Source organism: Lepisosteus oculatus, chromosome 19, assembly GCF_040954835.1.
Source record: "Lepisosteus oculatus isolate fLepOcu1 chromosome 19, fLepOcu1.hap2, whole genome shotgun sequence".
NCBI lineage: Eukaryota > Metazoa > Chordata > Actinopteri > Semionotiformes > Lepisosteidae > Lepisosteus > Lepisosteus oculatus.
Genome location: NC_090714.1, coordinates 17,664,057 through 17,682,880, shown reverse-complemented (window position 1 = coordinate 17,682,880; position 18,824 = coordinate 17,664,057). Strand labels below are relative to the sequence as shown.

Below are 18,824 nucleotides of genomic sequence, written 5' to 3'. Positions count from 1 at the left end.
CCACCTGGAGTTTAGGTATGAATTCACTTATCTTTCACTGATGTACATCTGGAACTGTTTGAAAAACTTCTAGACTATCAGACAATCTCCTGTTCCTTGCAAGTTTGAAAGGCAGGCTGCATTTTTCTTGCTTTATTAAATATTCCTTTGTGCAAGGGTTGTGGTCTGTCAGATTTTAGACGTTGAAGTTGGGTTTACAATGATTGCATCATTTCCTCCTTTGGACTCAGGACAAGAGTTCATCTGGCTCAATTAAGAGCAAGTAGTTAGTTCAGTTAGGCAATGAAGAGCTTGACTGGAGAATCAGCTCCCTGTGGAGGAGTAGGGGTTGAGGAAGGTTGCTGTTGTCTGCTGCTTCATTCTTCTCCTGACTGAAAGAGAGATGTTTCTCCTTCCAGAAAGTTCTCGTGATGCCAAACATGGACGACCTCTACCTTCCCCTTATGCACTCTGGCCTTGCCTACCCTCCTGGTTCTCAGCCAGCCCAGCCAGAGGAGATGACAAGAGCAGAAATTGCCAACGCTGAAGAATAGTGCCCCCTTCTGGAGCATTGCACACACACCAGGATCCGCAGAGGCCAGTTTAGGGAAAGGAGGTCTAAGTTCCCAAATGAAAGTGTTCCTGATGTGAACTAGGGGCCCCTTTCCCTCTAACCTCTAACAGCCCTGATATGGTGTCTGAGTGTGTGTGAGAAATTTGGTTTGCAGGTGAAACATAATACCATTGTATATGGAATCTGCTGCTTAGACATCTTGTAGGGAACATGGGTAAGCACATGGATATGCCTCTCTTGTGGAGAATAAGCCGGATGAGTTTCCAGGATCAAGAATTTACCTGAACCAATTTTTTAAAAATGGGCCCTCATTTCTTCCTGCAACCTTTACACTCTCTTGTTTGTCAGCTGCTCAACAAGGTCAACAGTGATGAGACAGTTACTCTGGCCCAGGTAACAGATGATGTACATGCACTTTTCCCTTTAGTGAAATACACAGACCTGCGCAGCTACTGAAACCTAGAGAGCACTGCTGTAAGGGCAGAGGGCTCAACGTCCTGGAAATAGCTTCGACAAGCTCTCCTCCAAAATCGGCAAAAGATCACCTTCACAGGTGACACAGTCCTGTATGAGTGCAATAAGGATATTGGGCTGCATGGTTATTTTTGCATCTACTGTATGATACTCATGCATTTTAACAGAAAAGTGTGAAATGTTCCCCTTATCAAGAGCATGGAAAGCAAGTGACAACTGGAGATGGAGATGGATTGTAGAGATGGATCTGTTGCACTAAAACTGTCCAGGGAAAATCTTGTAAGTATCAATAGACTCCTTTTATGTCTTGGTAACTTCAAAGGCTTTAATTTCTCTTACTTTCTCCTGCATTGAACCAATACTACAGGAACTGAAAATCACAGGCAAAGCATTGCATCTTGGGATGCCAGGCAATGTATTTTTGTTCACTGGTTATGTTGTAAAGTTCTTGCTTTGCATTTACAGCATCTTTTCAATGAATTTGCCAGATATAAAGGAGGAGCACATTGAACTTCTGTACTGGCAGTTGTGCTCATCTGCTGTGGGAGAGAGGGTGTTTCTTTCATCCCTGCTCTTTTGTAATCTCTCATGCTCCTGGAACAGCCAGCTCAGTCATAGCTCAAGGCCAACCACATTTGTTTTTTTAGGTACCTGAACAATCATGACTCTGATTGTATTTTGTGTTTTACTATTAAAGAATAAAGGAGACACTGATTGCATTACTGTTTTGCTTAAGATATTTGTGTTGTATTACAGTTCTCAAAAGCATAAAGGCTCAGGAGGAATACTTTATACACATTCTGGGATGGGAGTCTTGATTTCAAGTTCGCCTGAGATTAGTCGCTCCTAGCTCCTCCCTGATCCTCTACATCCCCTCCTCCTCCTCTTGTGGCACGGGAAGTTTCTTCAGCAGATCTTTCTTCAGGGGTCCCTTTAGCAGAAGAGAGAGAGACAAACATACAGAGGTATGTCAAACCATTCCTGGTTCACACATTTATAGACTGTTTTCTATTTGTTTCCTCTGGTTTGTGTTTCACTATAGATATAGATATAGATAGTTTCACTATAGATGTCCACTAGATTGACTTTCTCAATATCTTTGAGGATTGTGAGTGGTTGTATCAGGTTTCCCTGTTCAAGACTAAACAGGTTCAGTTCCTTCAGCTTGTCAGTGTATGACATGCCTTTAATCTCCAATTATGCACAATATTCTAAATTATGATTAATATAGTTACCATGACGTTTATACGTAATGCATGAATTATACAATATTCTGCAATTTTAACATAACATCACTGGATTAAAATACAATGCTTCCATTGACATATTCTACCATTTTTGTACCTTTTTAACTGCTTTTCCATGTTGGCTAGTAGATATAAGTGATGTCTAATCAATGATATGTCAAAATAAATATCAGTTATTTCAGCTGTGTACGTTTTCAAGTGTAAAGAGAGCAGCACTGCTCGCTCTCTGTATTTGGAAGGAGGCACCCCAGCTTCGCGCTCTCCCCTCACATACCATGAAGGCTCTCTTCTCCTGCGCTGTCTGGAAGTGCCCGTAGCCGAATTTGGACGTGGTGTCGATGAACTTGAGCTCGATGGGCTCCAAGGCCTTGCGGCTGGTGTGCACCAACAGGGACTGCAACCACAGACACACTGGTGACTGGTCACTGTCACTGCCTTATGGACATTGTGATAGGGTGGTCACTGGTTACTGTCACTGCTTTATGGACATTGTGATAGGGTGGTCACTGGTTACTATGCTTCCTCACATCAGCAGTACTATGGACCTTGACTTGTTGAGATTACTGCCTACACAGGCCATAGTCCAGAGGCTGGCCAGTGACACTTTGATCACGTCTTTGTCCTCAAGAGGGACATTCAATTACTGCATGAAAAGGTAAACCCCAACAAAGAAGCTCAACTGAAACAAAAAAAGTTGGAACAAAAAGTAGAAGAAAAAAAATGAGAGGTAATAATGAAGGTGACTCTCACCTGCTGGAGGGATGGGGGAAGGGGTTACCTTACCTTCCTGAGGGTGAGGACGCGCTTCCTGGTGCCCACCACACAGCCCTTCAGCATGATGAAGTCACTGTTCACCTCGCCATAATGGGGAAACCCCCCCTGGGGCACAGGAGACGAGAGTTAGCACAGCCGGAGAGGAGAGCCAGGCGAGCAGACAGCAGACCCGGGACAGGCCAGCCAGTGGCGTCAGGAAGGGTACAGTACCATAGGCGTGATGCTCTTCTCAGTGGTGTCGTAGCTGGTGGAGGCGTTGCTCCTGATCGCTTTGCCGTCCTTGATGTGAGCTCCCTGCCCGATGCGGTAGATCTGCATTGGGAATAAAACACAACAGAACAGCTGCTGCACTCTCGTTCATCTCTTGTCCCCCAGAACCTGATCTCTTCCTCTGGCACCTTCATCTGCTGGTTCTCAGATGGTGTTTTATCAGATTGAGCTTATGAATCACTCCCCTTACAAAAGAAAATCTAAAGCTGGTAAAATAAACTCCTCCACTAGAGTTTTATTTGATCATTCCAACTGTGTTATTACTACAGCTCACTTTGCACAAGAAGATGCCAGGGTTATCAGATTCTGGATCACGGCTCGAGGTAATCTATACATCCATCTGTTTTCTAGCCTCTTCTTCCCATTCAGGGATGCTGCAGAGCCACAGCCTTTCCCAAAGAGCAGCTAGAGAAATGCAGGGCACACTTACAGACACAAACACACACAGTCACAGCAAGGCCAGTCTTGCCAGAAACCAATTAACCTGCCAGTAAGTCTTTTCTGGACTGTGGGAGGAAACCAGAGCACCTGGAGCAAACCCACTTAGCTTAGCAGCTCAACCCAAATCTCACTATACTTAATACTTATTTAAAATCCTCAAACACATCTATTTCTCAGGAGAAATTTGAGTGTCATTATTTCCATTGAACTGCACAACACAGCTCCATGAGGATTGAGTGTTATCTTTGACCAGTCAATCCTGCTTTCCTTCAGCAGACTGTAATAAACTTTCATTAAATTGTGTTTCTGTATAAAGAAGGGAAAGCACTGAGTGTAAGAAGTAGAACAGTGTCTGATGTCTTAGACATTGCAGTATTTACACCAGACAGTTGTGCTGGAGGCTTATTGCTGCTCTCTGGGGATGGTCTAAACACAGTGTCTCTCCCCAGCCATCTCAGCTCCTCACACCTTCTTGTTGATCTCAGTGCGGTGGTGGTAGCCCTTCTGCCCGGCACGGGCAATGGAGTACGCCACGCGGGCAGGGTGCCAGGCTCCAATACACGCGACCTTCCGCAGACCCTTGTGCGTCTTCCTGGGCAGCTTCTTGGTGTGCCAGCGGCTCGTCACCCCTACCAAAGAGCAAAGAGGGCAGGGCATGGGATCACAGCTCAGGATCCCAAAACAGAACGGAGAGAAGATCAGGAACAAGCAAAGGGGGCTCGTGAGTGGCTCAACAGGGGATGGTGCTCAACTGAATGCAGAGTGCGTTCTACAATTGCAGGTTTGAGCCCGGGTCATGTCACAAGCTGACAGTGACTGGGATTACCAAAAGGGTACTGCATAACTGGCTGAGCCCCGCCTCGTGTCTCAGCGACACAGCGACCCCCTCAGCTTCCTGGAAGCTTGCAGGCTTGCGGTGCTGTCAGGGAGGGACACACCTCTCCTCCAATCAGAGCTAATCCCCCTGCAGGGGGCGGAGCTGCTTGTGATGTGTGAGAAGGTGTGTGGCTTGAAGGTGGGCATTTCAAAAGAGTCAGCCCACACATCAACTGGGAGTCAGCTCTCCCAGTTGGAACAGTAGAAACAAATGTTCTAAATTGCATGTGAAGTAATGAAAATAACTGGCAATTTGCAATTAAAAAAGATATGTAAGGAAACTTTCCGTTAATGCATGTAAATGTGTTTTGAAAAAGGACAGAGAACAGTGTATGAAGTCAGATTCAGGGCTGGAGGCCCTGGGCAGCCCTCTCACGTATTTCTCGCCCACGACAGGAAAGCAGCGCAGATCTCTCCCTGGCCGGTATGAGACCAGTGCCCTAGGCTGTGCTGAGACCTTTAAAACCGTGGCCCTTGGTGACTCCGATGACGTCAATCATCTCGTTCTGCGTGAAGACGGCGGAGACGGGGACGGTCTTCTCCAGGCGCTCGCGGGCCCAGTCCACCTTCTCCAACACCGAACCCCCATTCAGCTGCACCTCCATCACATGGGCCTTCTTCTGGGCCAGAGGCAGGAGGCGCATCTGCACACATGAGCACACACACACGTCAACACACATTAACTCACACAGACACACACATCACCTCACACACGTCAACACACATTAACTCACACAAACACACACATTACCTCACACACACACATCAACACACATCAGCACACACACACGTCAACACACACACATGTCAACACACATTAACTCAGACAGACACACACACCAACTCACAGACACACATCAACACATACAGTATCAACACACACAGACACACACACATCAACATACACATAAACTCACACACATCGACACACACACACACCAGCAGCCCGGTGCTCCTCTCCCTGCACACAGAACCAAGCTGAATCAGCAATACTGCCTGTCTTACTCACACCTGAAGAAGGCTCCACGGCCGAAACAATGTGTTTTCTTTCTTCTCTTTTCAGCAGGGAATAAACCTATCACTTGTTCACTTCATATTCTAAGTGTATTACCTTTTCCATGTTTGTTAAAGGGACACAGTGGCACAGCTGTTTCCTGTTATTTGTATAATTCTGAAGGCCAAAAAATATGTTGAATTTTAAAACACACCACTACTTAGTTTCAAAAACACTGTCTCTATCAGTTCCTCTTTTTCTGTACAAGCCCAGGAGTTCCCAAGATCATCCATTCCATGTTATCCATGTTAACAAACACAGCCATGGCAGATTAACCTCAGAAATGACTAGAGAACTGACCCAGGTCTGGAATTGTGATCCTTGTTTCCTTCCTTTGTCCTTAATCTTTTTAACTTGTCAATTCCTTTTCAGTAAGAAAGCCACTTATGCCTAGTATACCAAAAGCATGAGGCGGGCTACACCTAGGGCACCCACACAACCCTAAAACCACAGATAACAGGGGTGAAAACACCAAAGACACCTGGACATCATGTCTTTGAATCCCAGAGGAAACCGATGCATCAGAGAAACAGTAAATGGACCTGGGGAGAACATGCAAGCTCCACACCCAAGCACCCCTGTCAGAGATCAAACCCAGGCCTCAAGATCTGTGAGGCAACAGGACTAATTGCCAGGCCACCTAACTTACTTATTCTTTTGCTTTTACTTTACTTATTTATTCTTTAAAATAAAGTGGCATTTGCAATGCAACAACAAGCAGAAAAAGACACCATTACAACAAATCTAGGGAGATAATAAATGAATAACAGATATAATCAGAATAGCATTATAAATCACATCTTGAAGGTGAAACAGATACACTCTTATATAGTATTCTGTTTCAGTTTTGCTTCTTCTGGCTTATTACATCTGAACCAAAAAAAATTCTGCATTATGTGCTTCAGTGGTGCTTTTATGACTCACACTAAAATCAACATTTGCTCAGGGCTACGATTAAGCACCCTTTGTAATTATCTTACATGTTTGTATTATTTTGAAAATTCCAGCACATAAACAGTGTTAATTAGTAGTCCACTGCTTCTCCCAAGCCAGCAGCTTGACACCAGAAAGATTTTATTTTAATGTAGTGTGCAGAGGACTTTTATTAAGCTGTAAATGCTCCCCAGGCTGATTTCTGAATGAATTTTGGCTCAGATGGCAGCACATAAATTGATGGGGATTATTTTTAAACTGCTATTTTAAACTGCATACCCATGGTCAGGATAGAGCTCGCTGCCATTAGCACTGCAGCAGCTTTCATTATAAGATGGAAGGGTTCTAATTCATCTGCAACAAACCTATCAAACAATAGGTCACATCCATAAAAAACAGTTCCTGTGAACATTCAAAATAACACTCTTGAAGTATTTATTCACGTCAGATCAACGAATCGTGGATTTATGGCCACTTATCTATAACAATGATTTAAAAAAAACTTCCAATATGCAATCACTTCTGAAACGTCACTGGAAGAAATGAAAATGGGGTTTTGGTCAGGACTGCAGACACTGCTGTGGCTGCTACCTGCTCATTGCAGAGGGGTTCTGGGAAGTCATAGCTCTACCTGAGTGTGCACGATGACCCGAATCACTTTGCAGAATTTCTTCATGGCGTCAAAATCCTTCTCCAGCTGCTTCTTGCCAGCCTCATCCTGCCACTTCTTGGAAAACTTGCTGAAGGCCTTCTTTTTACTCTTGTACCTGGAAGACATCTTGGGTTTAGAAAGAAAAGATCATCAAGATAATTTTAAATCTTATGAAACTGCAGCCTTTTTCTTATTTAATATAAACTCAGTATTGACACTTGTTTTTTGATTTTATGGACACCCGATTGCGAGTCACCAGTTGTGCCTCGATGTCTTGACTCATCGCGTCACACCTCATAAGGGACTGTGATCCCCTGTACCTGCTCTGGGAGAGGATGTGGACAAGTTCTGTTGACCCGCCCACCCATCGAACCAATCACCATCTGACACATCATGATGTACAGGAAGTTCAGTGGACAGCCCTGGCTGATGTCACTGCAATCCTGCAGGGTCCTGGTGAATTCCAGGGGTCGCTGCTGAGCCCCCACCTGACTAATCCCAACACCATCCCAGCTGGCACTGTGCCAATCATGTGCCACCATTTGATTTGAGTTCTGGTCACAGTCTGCTGCTGAGCTGACCCAAGTTTGAACTGAATGTTATTTTAGAAGGGTAGCAATGTACAATTAAAACTGATAAAGATGCGGTACAAAGCTCAGTTTCTCCTCCATACCAATTCCCCACCCCCCATTTCCCAAAAACAAATTCCTTCCAGTTTCCTCACCTACCAGTTCCTGTAGAACCGGCGTTTGCATTCGTCACTGAGGTGCTCTGCAAAAACCGTCTTGAAACAGCGCAGCCCGCGTGGCGTCTCAATGTATCCCACAATCCCCACCACCACCACAGGGGGCGTCTCGATGATGGTCACCGCTTCCACCTCCTCCCTCTTGGACACCTCTGGGGAGAGCAAGACCTGATCAGGGCTTTTCGCTCACTCCTGCTCCTCGCTCATCCACTCCTGACTGCATCACTGAAGGATTAATCCTCTAGGAACCAGGTGGAAACTCTGAGCCGGGCCTCCTCCATTCTTGACACCTTACTCCTGTTGTTTTCAAAATTACTTAAGAAGAGTGGCACTGTTAGCGTTGATTCCTGACTAAATATATGTTTTCTTTATATCTGCACTCATGTAGCTGACCAGGAGACCGATTGACCCATATTGTAACAGCAATAGCAAAAATAATGCTGGGAAATAGCGTCATGAACGCAGAGCCACACACAGACTTGGCTTTGGCACAGGGGACCCCGCGTGCACCCCCCTTGTCACCCCAGTACGTACTGAGCCCCGGGCGGTGCACCTCTCTCAGGGTGTGGGTCATCCCCGCCTTGTAGCCCAGGAAGGCGGTGAGGTGGACGGGCTTGCTGGGGTCATCCCTGGGCCAGCTGCGCACTTTGCCCCTGTGGCGCCTGCTCCTCTTGTGGGGCAGAAAGCCCAGGTGCCCATGGCGTGGCGCGGAGAACTTGCGGTGAGACTGCACGCATCAAGCAAAAACACTGAAGACCAACAACTGAGTCCAGAAGCATTTCAGCAACAGCCTGCTCCAGAAGTAATGCAAGGACCACACCCCCTACCTGGGTAGCACAAGACGCAGCACGGGTGAATTAAACTCTGCCTAAACTAATGCTTAAAACGGGTCCAATAGATCATCTGGCTTCCTTTTGCATCAATTAAAGGAAAGTGCCAAGTGACCACAGTATGCTGGGCATGCCAGCCCTTTCAAGACTCAATAATTGCTTACACTTATATACAGTAGTAGTTTTCAAAACAGTTTGTCCCTGACATCCCTCAGCACAGTGAACAGTCCACTCCTGGAAGAGGACAGAGACACAGTGACCAGGGTGAGAGCTCTGTAATTCTTTGCACTACATATGTACAATCTTTCCAAGTTGTCTGCTATTTGTGTTGATTATATAGTATAGCATATTTTATCATATAGTATATTTTTTATTTTATCAGATTTTATTGCATTGGCCATTTATATAAATTTGTCATGTCAATAAAGCTTATTTTTTATATAGCCACTGAGTGTCAAACCCCTATAAAGCAGACAGCAGAGCTGCATTTGTATCCCAGTGAATCACGCTGTGTTTTATTGGCAACAGTGCACAAAGTTTGGTATGTATTAAAAAAGGTCACAAGCATCTTAGAAACTACACAGAAAGTATATCTTGGCCATAAAACTAAATGGAGTTTTAAATGGGTGAGTTAGAAACCAAACAGTCCTCTGCAATAACAGCATGTTAAAACCTGAGACGCCATTATTCTCCTACAACATGTCTGCTGGCACAACATAGTTGAACGAGCAGTCCTGTGTCCCACACACTGATCAACGCGGTCCAGGTGGGAAAACACACCAGGCAGAGAGTTAGTCCACAGAAAACATCTACGTTCCACAAGGGAATCAGACACTCACAACACAGGGATAAAGTCTCTGTTTTAGAACAACACAGGCAGGGTACTGACCATGGCTCTGCACAGCGTCGACACCGGGGACCAAAGAGACAGAGATCAAGTGCTGATTTAAGCTCATACTCAAGATGTTGCTCAATCTAAAGACTCAAATTTAGTTGCTGGCCCAGTCCGGTGCAGTATCGATTTCAATCTGGAGGGAAGGCTGCCAGACTATAACAGCACACAGACAGCAGTCAGGTGATTCTGACTAAACAAACTCAAAAGGCTGAGGCAGTCAGAGAGGTGTCTGACGCTGTTAGAGGGGAAACAACAGGAACACCCTTTTTCAGGAAATGGGCTTGTTGTAATATTTTCAATTACTTCATGCAGTAGCTGGAATTCATTAAAGATTTTTTAATCAGATTGTCTTTATTCCTTTCAGAAAAAATCCCAGAATTGATAGCTTACCTTAACAAGCTTTTGCTAATGAAACCTATTTTACATTGTGCAGGTACAAGGCATTTACACTGTACCCTTGCGCCCTAAGAGTATGCAACACTTTAAGACAATACTCGCCCAGAAAATGTAGCCATGCAAAATTAGAACTGACATGTTCACTAAACTTATTACACTGGTATTTTGTCCATAACTAACTGAACTTGAAATTGTAAAACCTTTATTTTTTTTCATGTGGGTTGATATGGTCAGACAGCATATAGGACTTTCATGCTAAACAATTGCGCAGGTTGTTCACAGCCTGGAAATAGCGGCCATTTCCTCTGAGCTCCTCTGCTCACGGCTGTGTGGCCAAATCCTGCGCACTGGCAGAGCCCTGTGTGAGTGACGTGTTCAGGCTCTTTCCTGAAGAGAGCGACAGTGGGTTCCTGTCAGTCAGCGTTCTCAGCCAGGCCAGGGCAGAGGAGAGGCACATTCTGGAGCAAACGTCTACAAAGCACTTGCCAATTCAATGGCTTAGCAGTGGCTCTTAAAATCACCTGACTTCACCCAGAATTCTTGATCATGAGCATCTTAATCAAAAAAAGTATTTACATTCGTCACTTTTAAGCCAGTTAGTCCCACTGAGTGTCATGGCAGTGAGGGTATTTTTAAAGTATTTTTTTTAATCTACATGTTGTTGTGATAGTGGGAGGGAACAACATGGTGGACATTGTAGGTGAACAGAAATAACCTGTGACTTTCAGTGCAGCCACGTTAGTGAGACACATTAATCAGAATAATTACTGTCATGCATGACAGTAAAATCGTACACTACAATGCATCTGCTATGAAAATATATTTTTTTAATTTTCCCGGTAGAACTTCGTGAATTTCCGTTATAAGAGGGACGTTTGCTCAGTATAGTTTTCAAGGAGGAAAAAACAATCGGTCCCAATATGTGTAACAAATGTACTTGCCCCTGGACTAATAAATAATATTTATTAATATAATTAAATAATATTTCTAATGTACCGTAATTAACACCAGGATTATTTAGCTATGCAGGCTCAAAGTACACGAACTACCAACTCCAGGGAAATTCACCTTAAAAAAACAGAGACAATCTCTGAGAGGCATCTGGGTCCACCTGGCGCTGAGTAAAAGTATTACATCGTCGCTCACAACACCTTTGACCTTTGACCCGTGGGGATTTGCGAAAACGCTAGTGACATATAAAAATATATATTTTACTGTAAATCGAAATCATATGTATTAATTCACACTTATGCTCTGTAATATGCGCTTTTTCACACTGGGATTACTCTCGGCGTCTTTGACCTTTATTCCGCCATGTTGGTCGGGTAGTGGAGTCGCGCAGCCTCTGTTGCGTGTGGTGAGAGGGGTTGAGGTCGAGGAGGAGGATTCTAGTTTGTTTTTTAAAATTTGCTCCAAATAATAAAAGAAAAATGCCGGATGACTGGGATAAAGATGTGTACCCCCAGCCGCCTCGACGGACCCCGGTAGTGAACAAACAGACGATTCTTCCAAACCCTTTGGACTATGCGATGAAGATATTCTACTACGCCGTTGACAAGCCGATCACCGTTTTAAGAGGTAAAAGACCACGAAGGTCGATCTGTCGCTTGTTTAAACGTCGTCATGTTATCCAGAAGCTGAAGTTGAGGTCTTGGGACCGTGCAGCGGGTGTGCATGTGATCTCATTTTGTTCGCTTCTGTCTTTATTTTTACTGTATAGTATTCGCTAAACCAGTAATAGTGTCAGCTACACCAGTATAGTATTAGCTACACCAGTACAGTGTCGGCGGAAGGGGATGATATTTCGTATACAGCGCGGACAATGCATCCTGACTAGCTAACAGACTGACGCTTGCACGTTACTTTCACGCCAGCTAAACGTGCTAGGCTTCTCCACAACCTCCAGCACGCTACGATTTATTAAGATACAGGACGCCTGTTTAAATTCCAAGCCGTGATCCTAGAGGCTATAGACCTGGATGTGTTACTAAATCTTAGTATCTCACAACTAACGATTCTGTACTGCCACAGACTGCGGTGAAAAGGTGTATATTAGCGTTGTAGTAACCCTGAGGTCCCCAGACCTGGTCCTGGAGGGTCAGTGTCTGTATGATTTCGCTTTAGAGGAGAGCTAGGATTAGTTCAACAGCCTCTCCAGCCTACAGGTGCTGGTGCTTAAAGGAGACCTCGAACACCTGTGCTAAGCCTTCTCCATTTAAAAGTACAACATTTTATAACTGAGGAGCAGGGGAGCACACCGGAGCTCTGACACCAGTCCATGTAGAGCCCTGTGGAGTGTTGAAGCACCTGAGGTTGTGGTTGCCTGTCCTGTGAAGAGCAGGGGGCTGAGTGGGCATGGCAGCCCTGCAACACTGAGCTCTGCTGCCGTGTCCTTGCAGAATGGATGGATCACCTGCACACGAGGCAGACATTCTATTATTACCACCGGCAGTACCGCCGGGTCCCGGACATGACCGAATGCCAGCAGGGAGACTACCTGTGCTACTACGAAGCGGACATGCAGTGGAAGAGAGACTGGTATGTACCTACAGCTGTCGGTTTTAAATGGGGGCCTGAGTGATTCTGGGTGTCCTCTTGCCTAAGCCTTGTGTTGTTTCATCTTGTGGGAAACGCGCATCAGTCAGTAATGTTTTGTATTCATCAGAGGAAGTGCCCAGACCTGACTCCGTTGTATCTGTTGCATGTAGTGTAGTACTAATGTAGGGAGCTGCATCAGCATGTGTAGTCTGCAGAGGAACAGGAACTGAAAAGAAACACAGTGCTTCAGCATGGAATGACCCTTTACCTGTAACATTGTTGTGTGTTTTGCCATTGGGAAATACTGCAACCTAGCTTAGCTGTGAGCTTGATCTAGGCATCCCTGTTGAAGGGTGAGGGAGGCCGCCATGCAGAAATATGAAGAGATCCTGTTATCTCACGCAGTAAATTGGGCTACTGTTACAGTTCCTCTGAAAGGAAAATAAATAACTGAGCCCTCTGGCTCCCATCCCTTGTACCCCAGCCGAGCAGAAGCAAGCTGACTCCCAGTGGGGCTCTTCCTCTGTGTGGCTGTTCCAGCTGATTAAGATGACTAGTTTGATAGTTAGTGGAGTTCCTTTCAGGGATTTTACAGGTGCCTAATCTAAACACCCGAACGCTGTTTAAGCCGTAAAATAGCTAAAGAGAGAGTGGTAGATGAGTGAGTAACAAGCCTGATGTGAAGTATGCAAAGGCAGAGGTTTTCACAGTAACATGCCCTCCAATCCTTCCCAGTTTTCCCGTGTGTGTGTTTGGTCTTCAGGCACTCAGTGGTGCCTGTCCCTCAGTGTGTGTTTAGACAGCGGTGGTTTGGCCTACAGCCTGCGCTTGATCTGAATCGCCGCTGCTTCTCTCTGCTCTGCGCAGTATGGTGGATGAGGAGATCGTGAAGGTGATGCAGGAGAGGCTGTCCGCCTGCCAGCAGTGGGAGGGGAAGAGCTACCGGCAGAACTGCGCCAAGCAGCTGCAGCAGTTCACAGAGGTGGCCAATGCCTTCCAGTCCCGATGTGAGTGCCAACAGCGTCTCGGCCTGCTCCGTGTCACCGAGCTCCAGGCATAGCTATATGTGCCTCTCATGGCACCATCCCTAGGTATTTTAAAATAACAGAAGCAAGCCATTTGAGTCCTTCTAGATTTCAGTGTAAAAAGTTCCACGTCAGCTCTTTCTTGCAGTTCGTGTTAGAATTTGGAGTTGGTGCCTATGGGCATTCATTTCTCATGGTGAGGCTACCAGCTATCTTCATGTTCCTAAGGCTTGTCCCCATACCCCCAGATTACAAAGACCTGCTTTGGTTCCACTTCTTACCAGTGGTGGGCTGTGCCACAGGCTGACACTAACACCCTTGCTCTAAAAAAATCCACCTGTTCTCTTCCAGTTCAGGGTCGCGGCAGAGCCTCGATACCGCTGGTACCCTTCCTTATCTCTGCAGACGTGATCCAGAACAGAGGATACAGGTCGCTACATTAATAGCTGCTCTTTAAGCTGTTTTTAGTTTTATTTGATTATACCTTCATTTACACGTAGAAGCACTTCAGCATACTTTTTCAAACATAAAAACAGCCTTACAAGAGCATTAAATTCTGAGTGTAGGAGTACAGGCCCTGAGACTGCTCTGTTCCTTGTCTGTTTGGTTTGGCTGGGTTATATTTTAGGTTCTGGAAGCTTGGTTCCTTCGTTTGGCCAGGTTTGAGATGTGCACTGCCTTCCGAGCTGCAATAGCAGAAGCAGCCTGCTTGAGTTCAGATTTCTTCTGCCTGATGCTGTTCTGTTCTGTGTGATTAAGATGGGGACCTGGGTGCCTACGGCAATGCTCGGAAATGCCTGATGAAGCAGAAACACAAGATGATTGAGGAGCGTCGGAAACAAGCAACTGAAGCCTGAGACCAGACAGCAGTGGACAGCTGTCGGCTGAAGCCTCTCCTACTGCATCACCTCCACTATGTGTTAACCTGTAAAATAAAATGGTTGTAAAAACTGGACTTGGGTTTCTACTTAAATATCTTTTCTTGCTAGAAATGGTTTCATAGGAAAGTTTGCAAACAGAGCCCTGATAAATTTATGATTTGCTACACACTAGTGGAAAGCATTGCATAATGTAGAACTGCAGTGTTCCTTTCTGTCCTGACAACTGTGACAGTTGGCAGATGCCCCACCCACCCCCTTAGACTTAATTTAGAATGACAAGATAGGTCAATATCTATAGTCAATTATGTTCAATTAACTGCATCACTACATGAAACTGAATAGCAATATTCCTACAGTAGCACAATAGGGGATATATTAGAGGTCTTACAGACCCAGAGAAGCCACTTGTTCCTGAAGATCAACACCTGTAAGTAATCTGTTCAATTAACTATGATCACCAAGGAATCTGTTCAATTTATCACCAAGGAATTTCTTAAATTGAATCCTTTAAAGTGTTCAATGGATCACAGAGGAATTTGTCTATATAGAAACAAACCTCTAGGACAAGCTAAATTGGTTCTACCCAGGCCCTGGATGGAGACGTCAGTGTATGTTGACCTGCTTTAATAATTTCTTTCAATTCCGATCCAGGTTATTTTTTCAAGGTGCTATTGAAAACCAAGTTTTACAAGGCAGAACCTTGCCCCGTTCCTTCCTTTCCCCTTCTCAGCACAACAACGATCCTGCCCGAGAATAGCATGGCTGGCCCAAAGAAAAGTATTTGAAAACAAAGACACACTGATACTTGGGATGTTTTTATTTTTCTTAAAAAAGAAACAGTTTAGGAGGATGCTGGAACAGTAGACTGGGCTCTCTGCACAGACACTCTGGTATGGGTCTTGGCCAGATGATCAGTAAATTCCTGAAAAGGGAGGAAAAAAAAACCATTAAAACAGGAAAGCTTTTAGAAGTTACAAGCTAGCTTTTGTATCCCCCCATGCATTTGTAACCCTACCAGCGTGGGGTCTTTCCACTGAACACAAAGCTCATGTCGTCATTTCAAAGCTGGTTAGGTTTATCTTGAGCAAAGTTTTTACAACCGTTTCAGTTCGGTACCAAAGAGATGACAACCCAATGAGGTGAGCTCACCTGGTATGGGGACTTGGTGAACACAGTCTCCTTCCAGAGGTCAGGAGTCAGGTAGCTGTAGGTCTTGGAGATGGCGTCGAATGTGGCCTTGGCTGCAGAAGAGACAAAATGCCAAGTTATTGATCGTCAGATCACTGGACGGAAAGGAGATAATAAAATCTAACATGTTGAGCACAGAATAAGGAACAGAAAAAACCACAGGAGGGGTTTATCTGCCGTGCATTACTCATTTACTTTATCTCCCAATTAATGCCCATAATACCACAGAGAAGGTAAAACTGAGCAGAGCTGAGAGAACAGTTTCCTTAGTGAAGATCACCATCACAATTGATCTTGCTCAACCCCAAAAAGCAAGGCTGAACTTAAACCAGCTCTCTAAAAGAGAACGTAGACCAGGGGAATCCCCCCACAATTTCTTGAATAGCCAGGAAGTTGTGCAAAATTCAACTGCAACATTTTAATCCACCAAGGGAAGATTTCTAGTGTAGAAGGTTTCAGACAGAGCCTCCAGTGCCTATAAAACCTTTGTGGAAGTTGAGACGGGATTCAGGCGTCTGCATGGCGTGCTGACAAACTCACCGAAGTTGCCCAGTGTGGCTGTGCATCCCCGGGCGGAGGTGTAGCAGTCATCAATGCCGGCCATCATGAGCAGCTTCTTCGGCACAGGGGCGGACACGATGCCAGTGCCGCGAGGCGCCGGGATGAGACGCACCAGGACAGAGCCGCAGCGGCCAGTCACCTAGGCAACCCCAACAAGAGCACTGAGCAGACGGGCAACGCACACAGCGCGCGCCATGTGTCAGCATACCAGGGGGAGGGGACTGTGGGCTCATTCCCTGCTTCACTATCTGGTGCCTAAAGCGCAGGAATTGCCAAGTGTCACCAGAATGAACAGGGAACCCATGCGCTCCCCCTCCCCCCCCCCCCCAACAAGAAAATGCTTAAGGACCAGGGACACCAACCTTGCAAGGGACAGTGTGGGGCTTTCCGATCTTGTTACCCCAGTAGCCTCTCCTCACAGGGACAATGGACAGCTTGGCCAGGATGATGGCACCGCGGATAGCTGTTGCCACTTCCTTGGAGCATTTCACTCCCAGTCCAACGTGGCCATTGTAGTCCCCAATAGCAACAAAGGCCTGTTAAGGGGGGAAAGAGAAAACGTACATTTTACATACTCTTGCTTCTGGCCTCGACAGCATCAATCCTGAAAACTAGCTCTGCAGAAACATTAGAAAAAAATAGACTCCACAGAAATCAAAATCATACTAACAGATCAGAACATAACTTTGTGGAAAACTAGAGGCACTGCATCCTTTACTACTGCCTGGAACCTGCTGCCTAACCCACAGAAAAGGCTGGATGTACACGAGCCACATACCTTGAACCTGGTTCGCTGACCAGCTCTTGTCTGCTTCTGGACAGGCATGATTTTCAGTACCTCATCCTTCAGCGAGGACCCCAGGAAAAAGTCAATGATCTCCGACTCCTGAGACCACAAATCCAATCATTAGGAACAAGAATGTAAATTTAACTAGTTGCCACCTACAGGGTTTGGAAATACACTAGACAGGCCAAAGTAGACTTATCAGTTAAGAGTCCTTCCAAAGAAAACGGTACTTTTCCAACTGAACAGTGGAGACAGGGGGAGTGTAGAGCTTAGCATAATGCACACCTAGGAAGTGGGCTAGACACTTGATTGTTTTTTTCAATTGGGGAATAATCAAGATCACCCCAAGACTAAGATGCTGAAAGGGGTAACCCAAACCCCTGAAACTCACCCACACCAAACACCAGTTTACAGTAAAGAATTACGCAGAGTTCAGCATCAGAGCAGACTGGCTTTACCTTGATGGGAAGGGAGTACAGATAGATCTCCTCCAGGGATTTGATCTTCATATCCTTGACAAGACGACCGAGCTTGGTCACGGGCACCCACTGGAGAAACAGTGGCAACTTAGACACTAGCAGGGCAGAGCACCTCACACAGGCCACACACTTACCATGCCACCTCTGCATGGAACGCTTCATCTCAGACACACTGAAGTACTACATTAGCATATCAAGTTTTAATTAGGAAACCTTAAGTAAAAACCACATTCCTCTTGTAAAGTGACCTGCAGGAGTGATTTTCTATCATACAGATTCAGGGCAGAACCACTAAAACTGGTTCAGACTGCTGATCAGCACAGATCCAGTGCAGTTTCCAATGTATTCAATCAGTTTACACTTTACACCCTTCAAAACACAATGAACACTAACAAGCCCATTCTAAGTAACTGAACTTCGTCCTGGACTCCATAATGTTTTACAGACAGGGGCCCAGAACCCAGGAGCAACAGAAGTGGGGTACCCCTCTGTACTCACCTCCTTGTCGTCGGCCTTGCCACCCCTGGCGCCCCGACCTCTTCCACGGCCCCGGCCACGACCCCGGCCGCGCCCCCGGCCCCCAGTGCCAAAGCCCCCGCGAAAACCTCCTCTACCACCGGCGTCGTCCGCCATTTGCTGTGGAGAAGAGCAGAATGACCGTCAAGGCCGCACACGGAAAGATGCCGAACAAAAGGACAGCTGTGTTGATTTCAGTAAGTCAGGAAAGAAACTGCTCGTTAGTCAAAGATGCTTGGAAAAGGTTTAAAATGTAAAAAGCCGCATCTCCGAACACGCAGCCAGGTACAGTATCTCCTGCACACGTTTCCACCTGTATTGGATCACCGGCACCTTGTCAAACAGACTCCTAATCAATGAATTATCCAACAGCATAGCGACCAGGAGGCTGGTCTCGTCTCACCAGTGATGCCAACTCCTGCTGCCCCAAAGGAACAGCACGGGACACACACGAGCCCTTATTTATACTGGACACTCCGCTGACAGCCCACGGCTGGTACAGGCCAAAGGGGAAACTCGCATAACACGACTCGAAAGTAAAGCTTGCTAACCAAATTAATCTCGCAATTTCTCAACCGCTGAAAAACGCAGAAAGATCAGCTCAAATTATCTCCCCTTTTCTCCACGGGGAATTCAAGCTTTAACTCTTTAGGTAACATATCCACGGTGACAGCGTTAACAGTGTTTACAAAAGACTGAAGCTGGACAC

General features: G+C 45.7%; 4 protein-coding genes across 13 annotated transcripts in view; 2 read left to right on the top strand and 2 right to left on the bottom strand.

Moving 5' to 3' along the window:
• The window catches only part of tex2l (testis expressed 2, like), a 29,714-nt gene extending 23,985 nt beyond the window's left edge, over window positions 1-5,729 (top strand). For 5 of the 9 annotated variants that reach the window (XM_015360143.2, XM_015360142.2, XM_015360140.2 and 2 more), the window contains one exon: window positions 399-5,729. In XM_015360143.2, the coding sequence (XP_015215629.2) occupies window positions 399-533 (135 nt within the window). In that variant the 3' untranslated portion in view covers window positions 534-5,729. The remainder of the gene's footprint in view (window positions 1-398) is intronic. The other 4 variants (XR_011182658.1, XR_011182655.1, XR_011182657.1 and 1 more) reach the window with 4 other exon arrangements.
• On the bottom strand, window positions 1,751-9,838 carry LOC102695091 (large ribosomal subunit protein uL3-like). 2 transcript variants are annotated; one of them, XM_015360144.2, is made up of 10 exons: window positions 9,739-9,838; window positions 8,554-8,746; window positions 8,003-8,171; window positions 7,254-7,389; window positions 5,093-5,279; window positions 4,228-4,388; window positions 3,259-3,360; window positions 3,058-3,153; window positions 2,549-2,668; window positions 1,751-1,958 (listed from the first exon to the last, which is right to left on the bottom strand). In XM_015360144.2, exons 1-10 carry the CDS (start codon window positions 9,739-9,741, stop codon window positions 1,893-1,895), a joined length of 1,233 nt encoding a protein of 410 aa, XP_015215630.2. In that variant the 5' UTR covers window positions 9,742-9,838; the 3' UTR covers window positions 1,751-1,892. The 2 variants fall into 2 exon arrangements, with proteins under 2 accessions (XP_015215630.2, XP_069036936.1); XM_069180835.1 differs by lacking the exons at window positions 1,751-1,958; window positions 2,549-2,668 and adding an exon at window positions 2,865-2,953.
• A 1,631-nt stretch (window positions 9,839-11,469) lies between these two features.
• On the top strand, window positions 11,470-14,658 carry ndufb10 (NADH:ubiquinone oxidoreductase subunit B10). Its single transcript, XM_006637228.3, has 4 exons — window positions 11,470-11,718; window positions 12,540-12,678; window positions 13,546-13,685; window positions 14,463-14,658. Exons 1-4 carry the CDS (start codon window positions 11,571-11,573, stop codon window positions 14,558-14,560), a joined length of 525 nt encoding a protein of 174 aa, XP_006637291.1. The 5' UTR covers window positions 11,470-11,570; the 3' UTR covers window positions 14,561-14,658.
• Window positions 14,659-15,386: 728 nt separating this feature from the next.
• rps2 (ribosomal protein S2) lies at window positions 15,387-18,256 on the bottom strand. The gene is made up of 7 exons (XM_015360138.2): window positions 18,098-18,256; window positions 17,579-17,668; window positions 17,112-17,219; window positions 16,696-16,869; window positions 16,313-16,472; window positions 15,734-15,825; window positions 15,387-15,506 (listed from the first exon to the last, which is right to left on the bottom strand). Exons 1-7 carry the CDS (start codon window positions 18,230-18,232, stop codon window positions 15,426-15,428), a joined length of 840 nt encoding a protein of 279 aa, XP_015215624.1. The 5' UTR covers window positions 18,233-18,256; the 3' UTR covers window positions 15,387-15,425.
• Window positions 18,257-18,824: the final 568 nt, after the last annotated feature.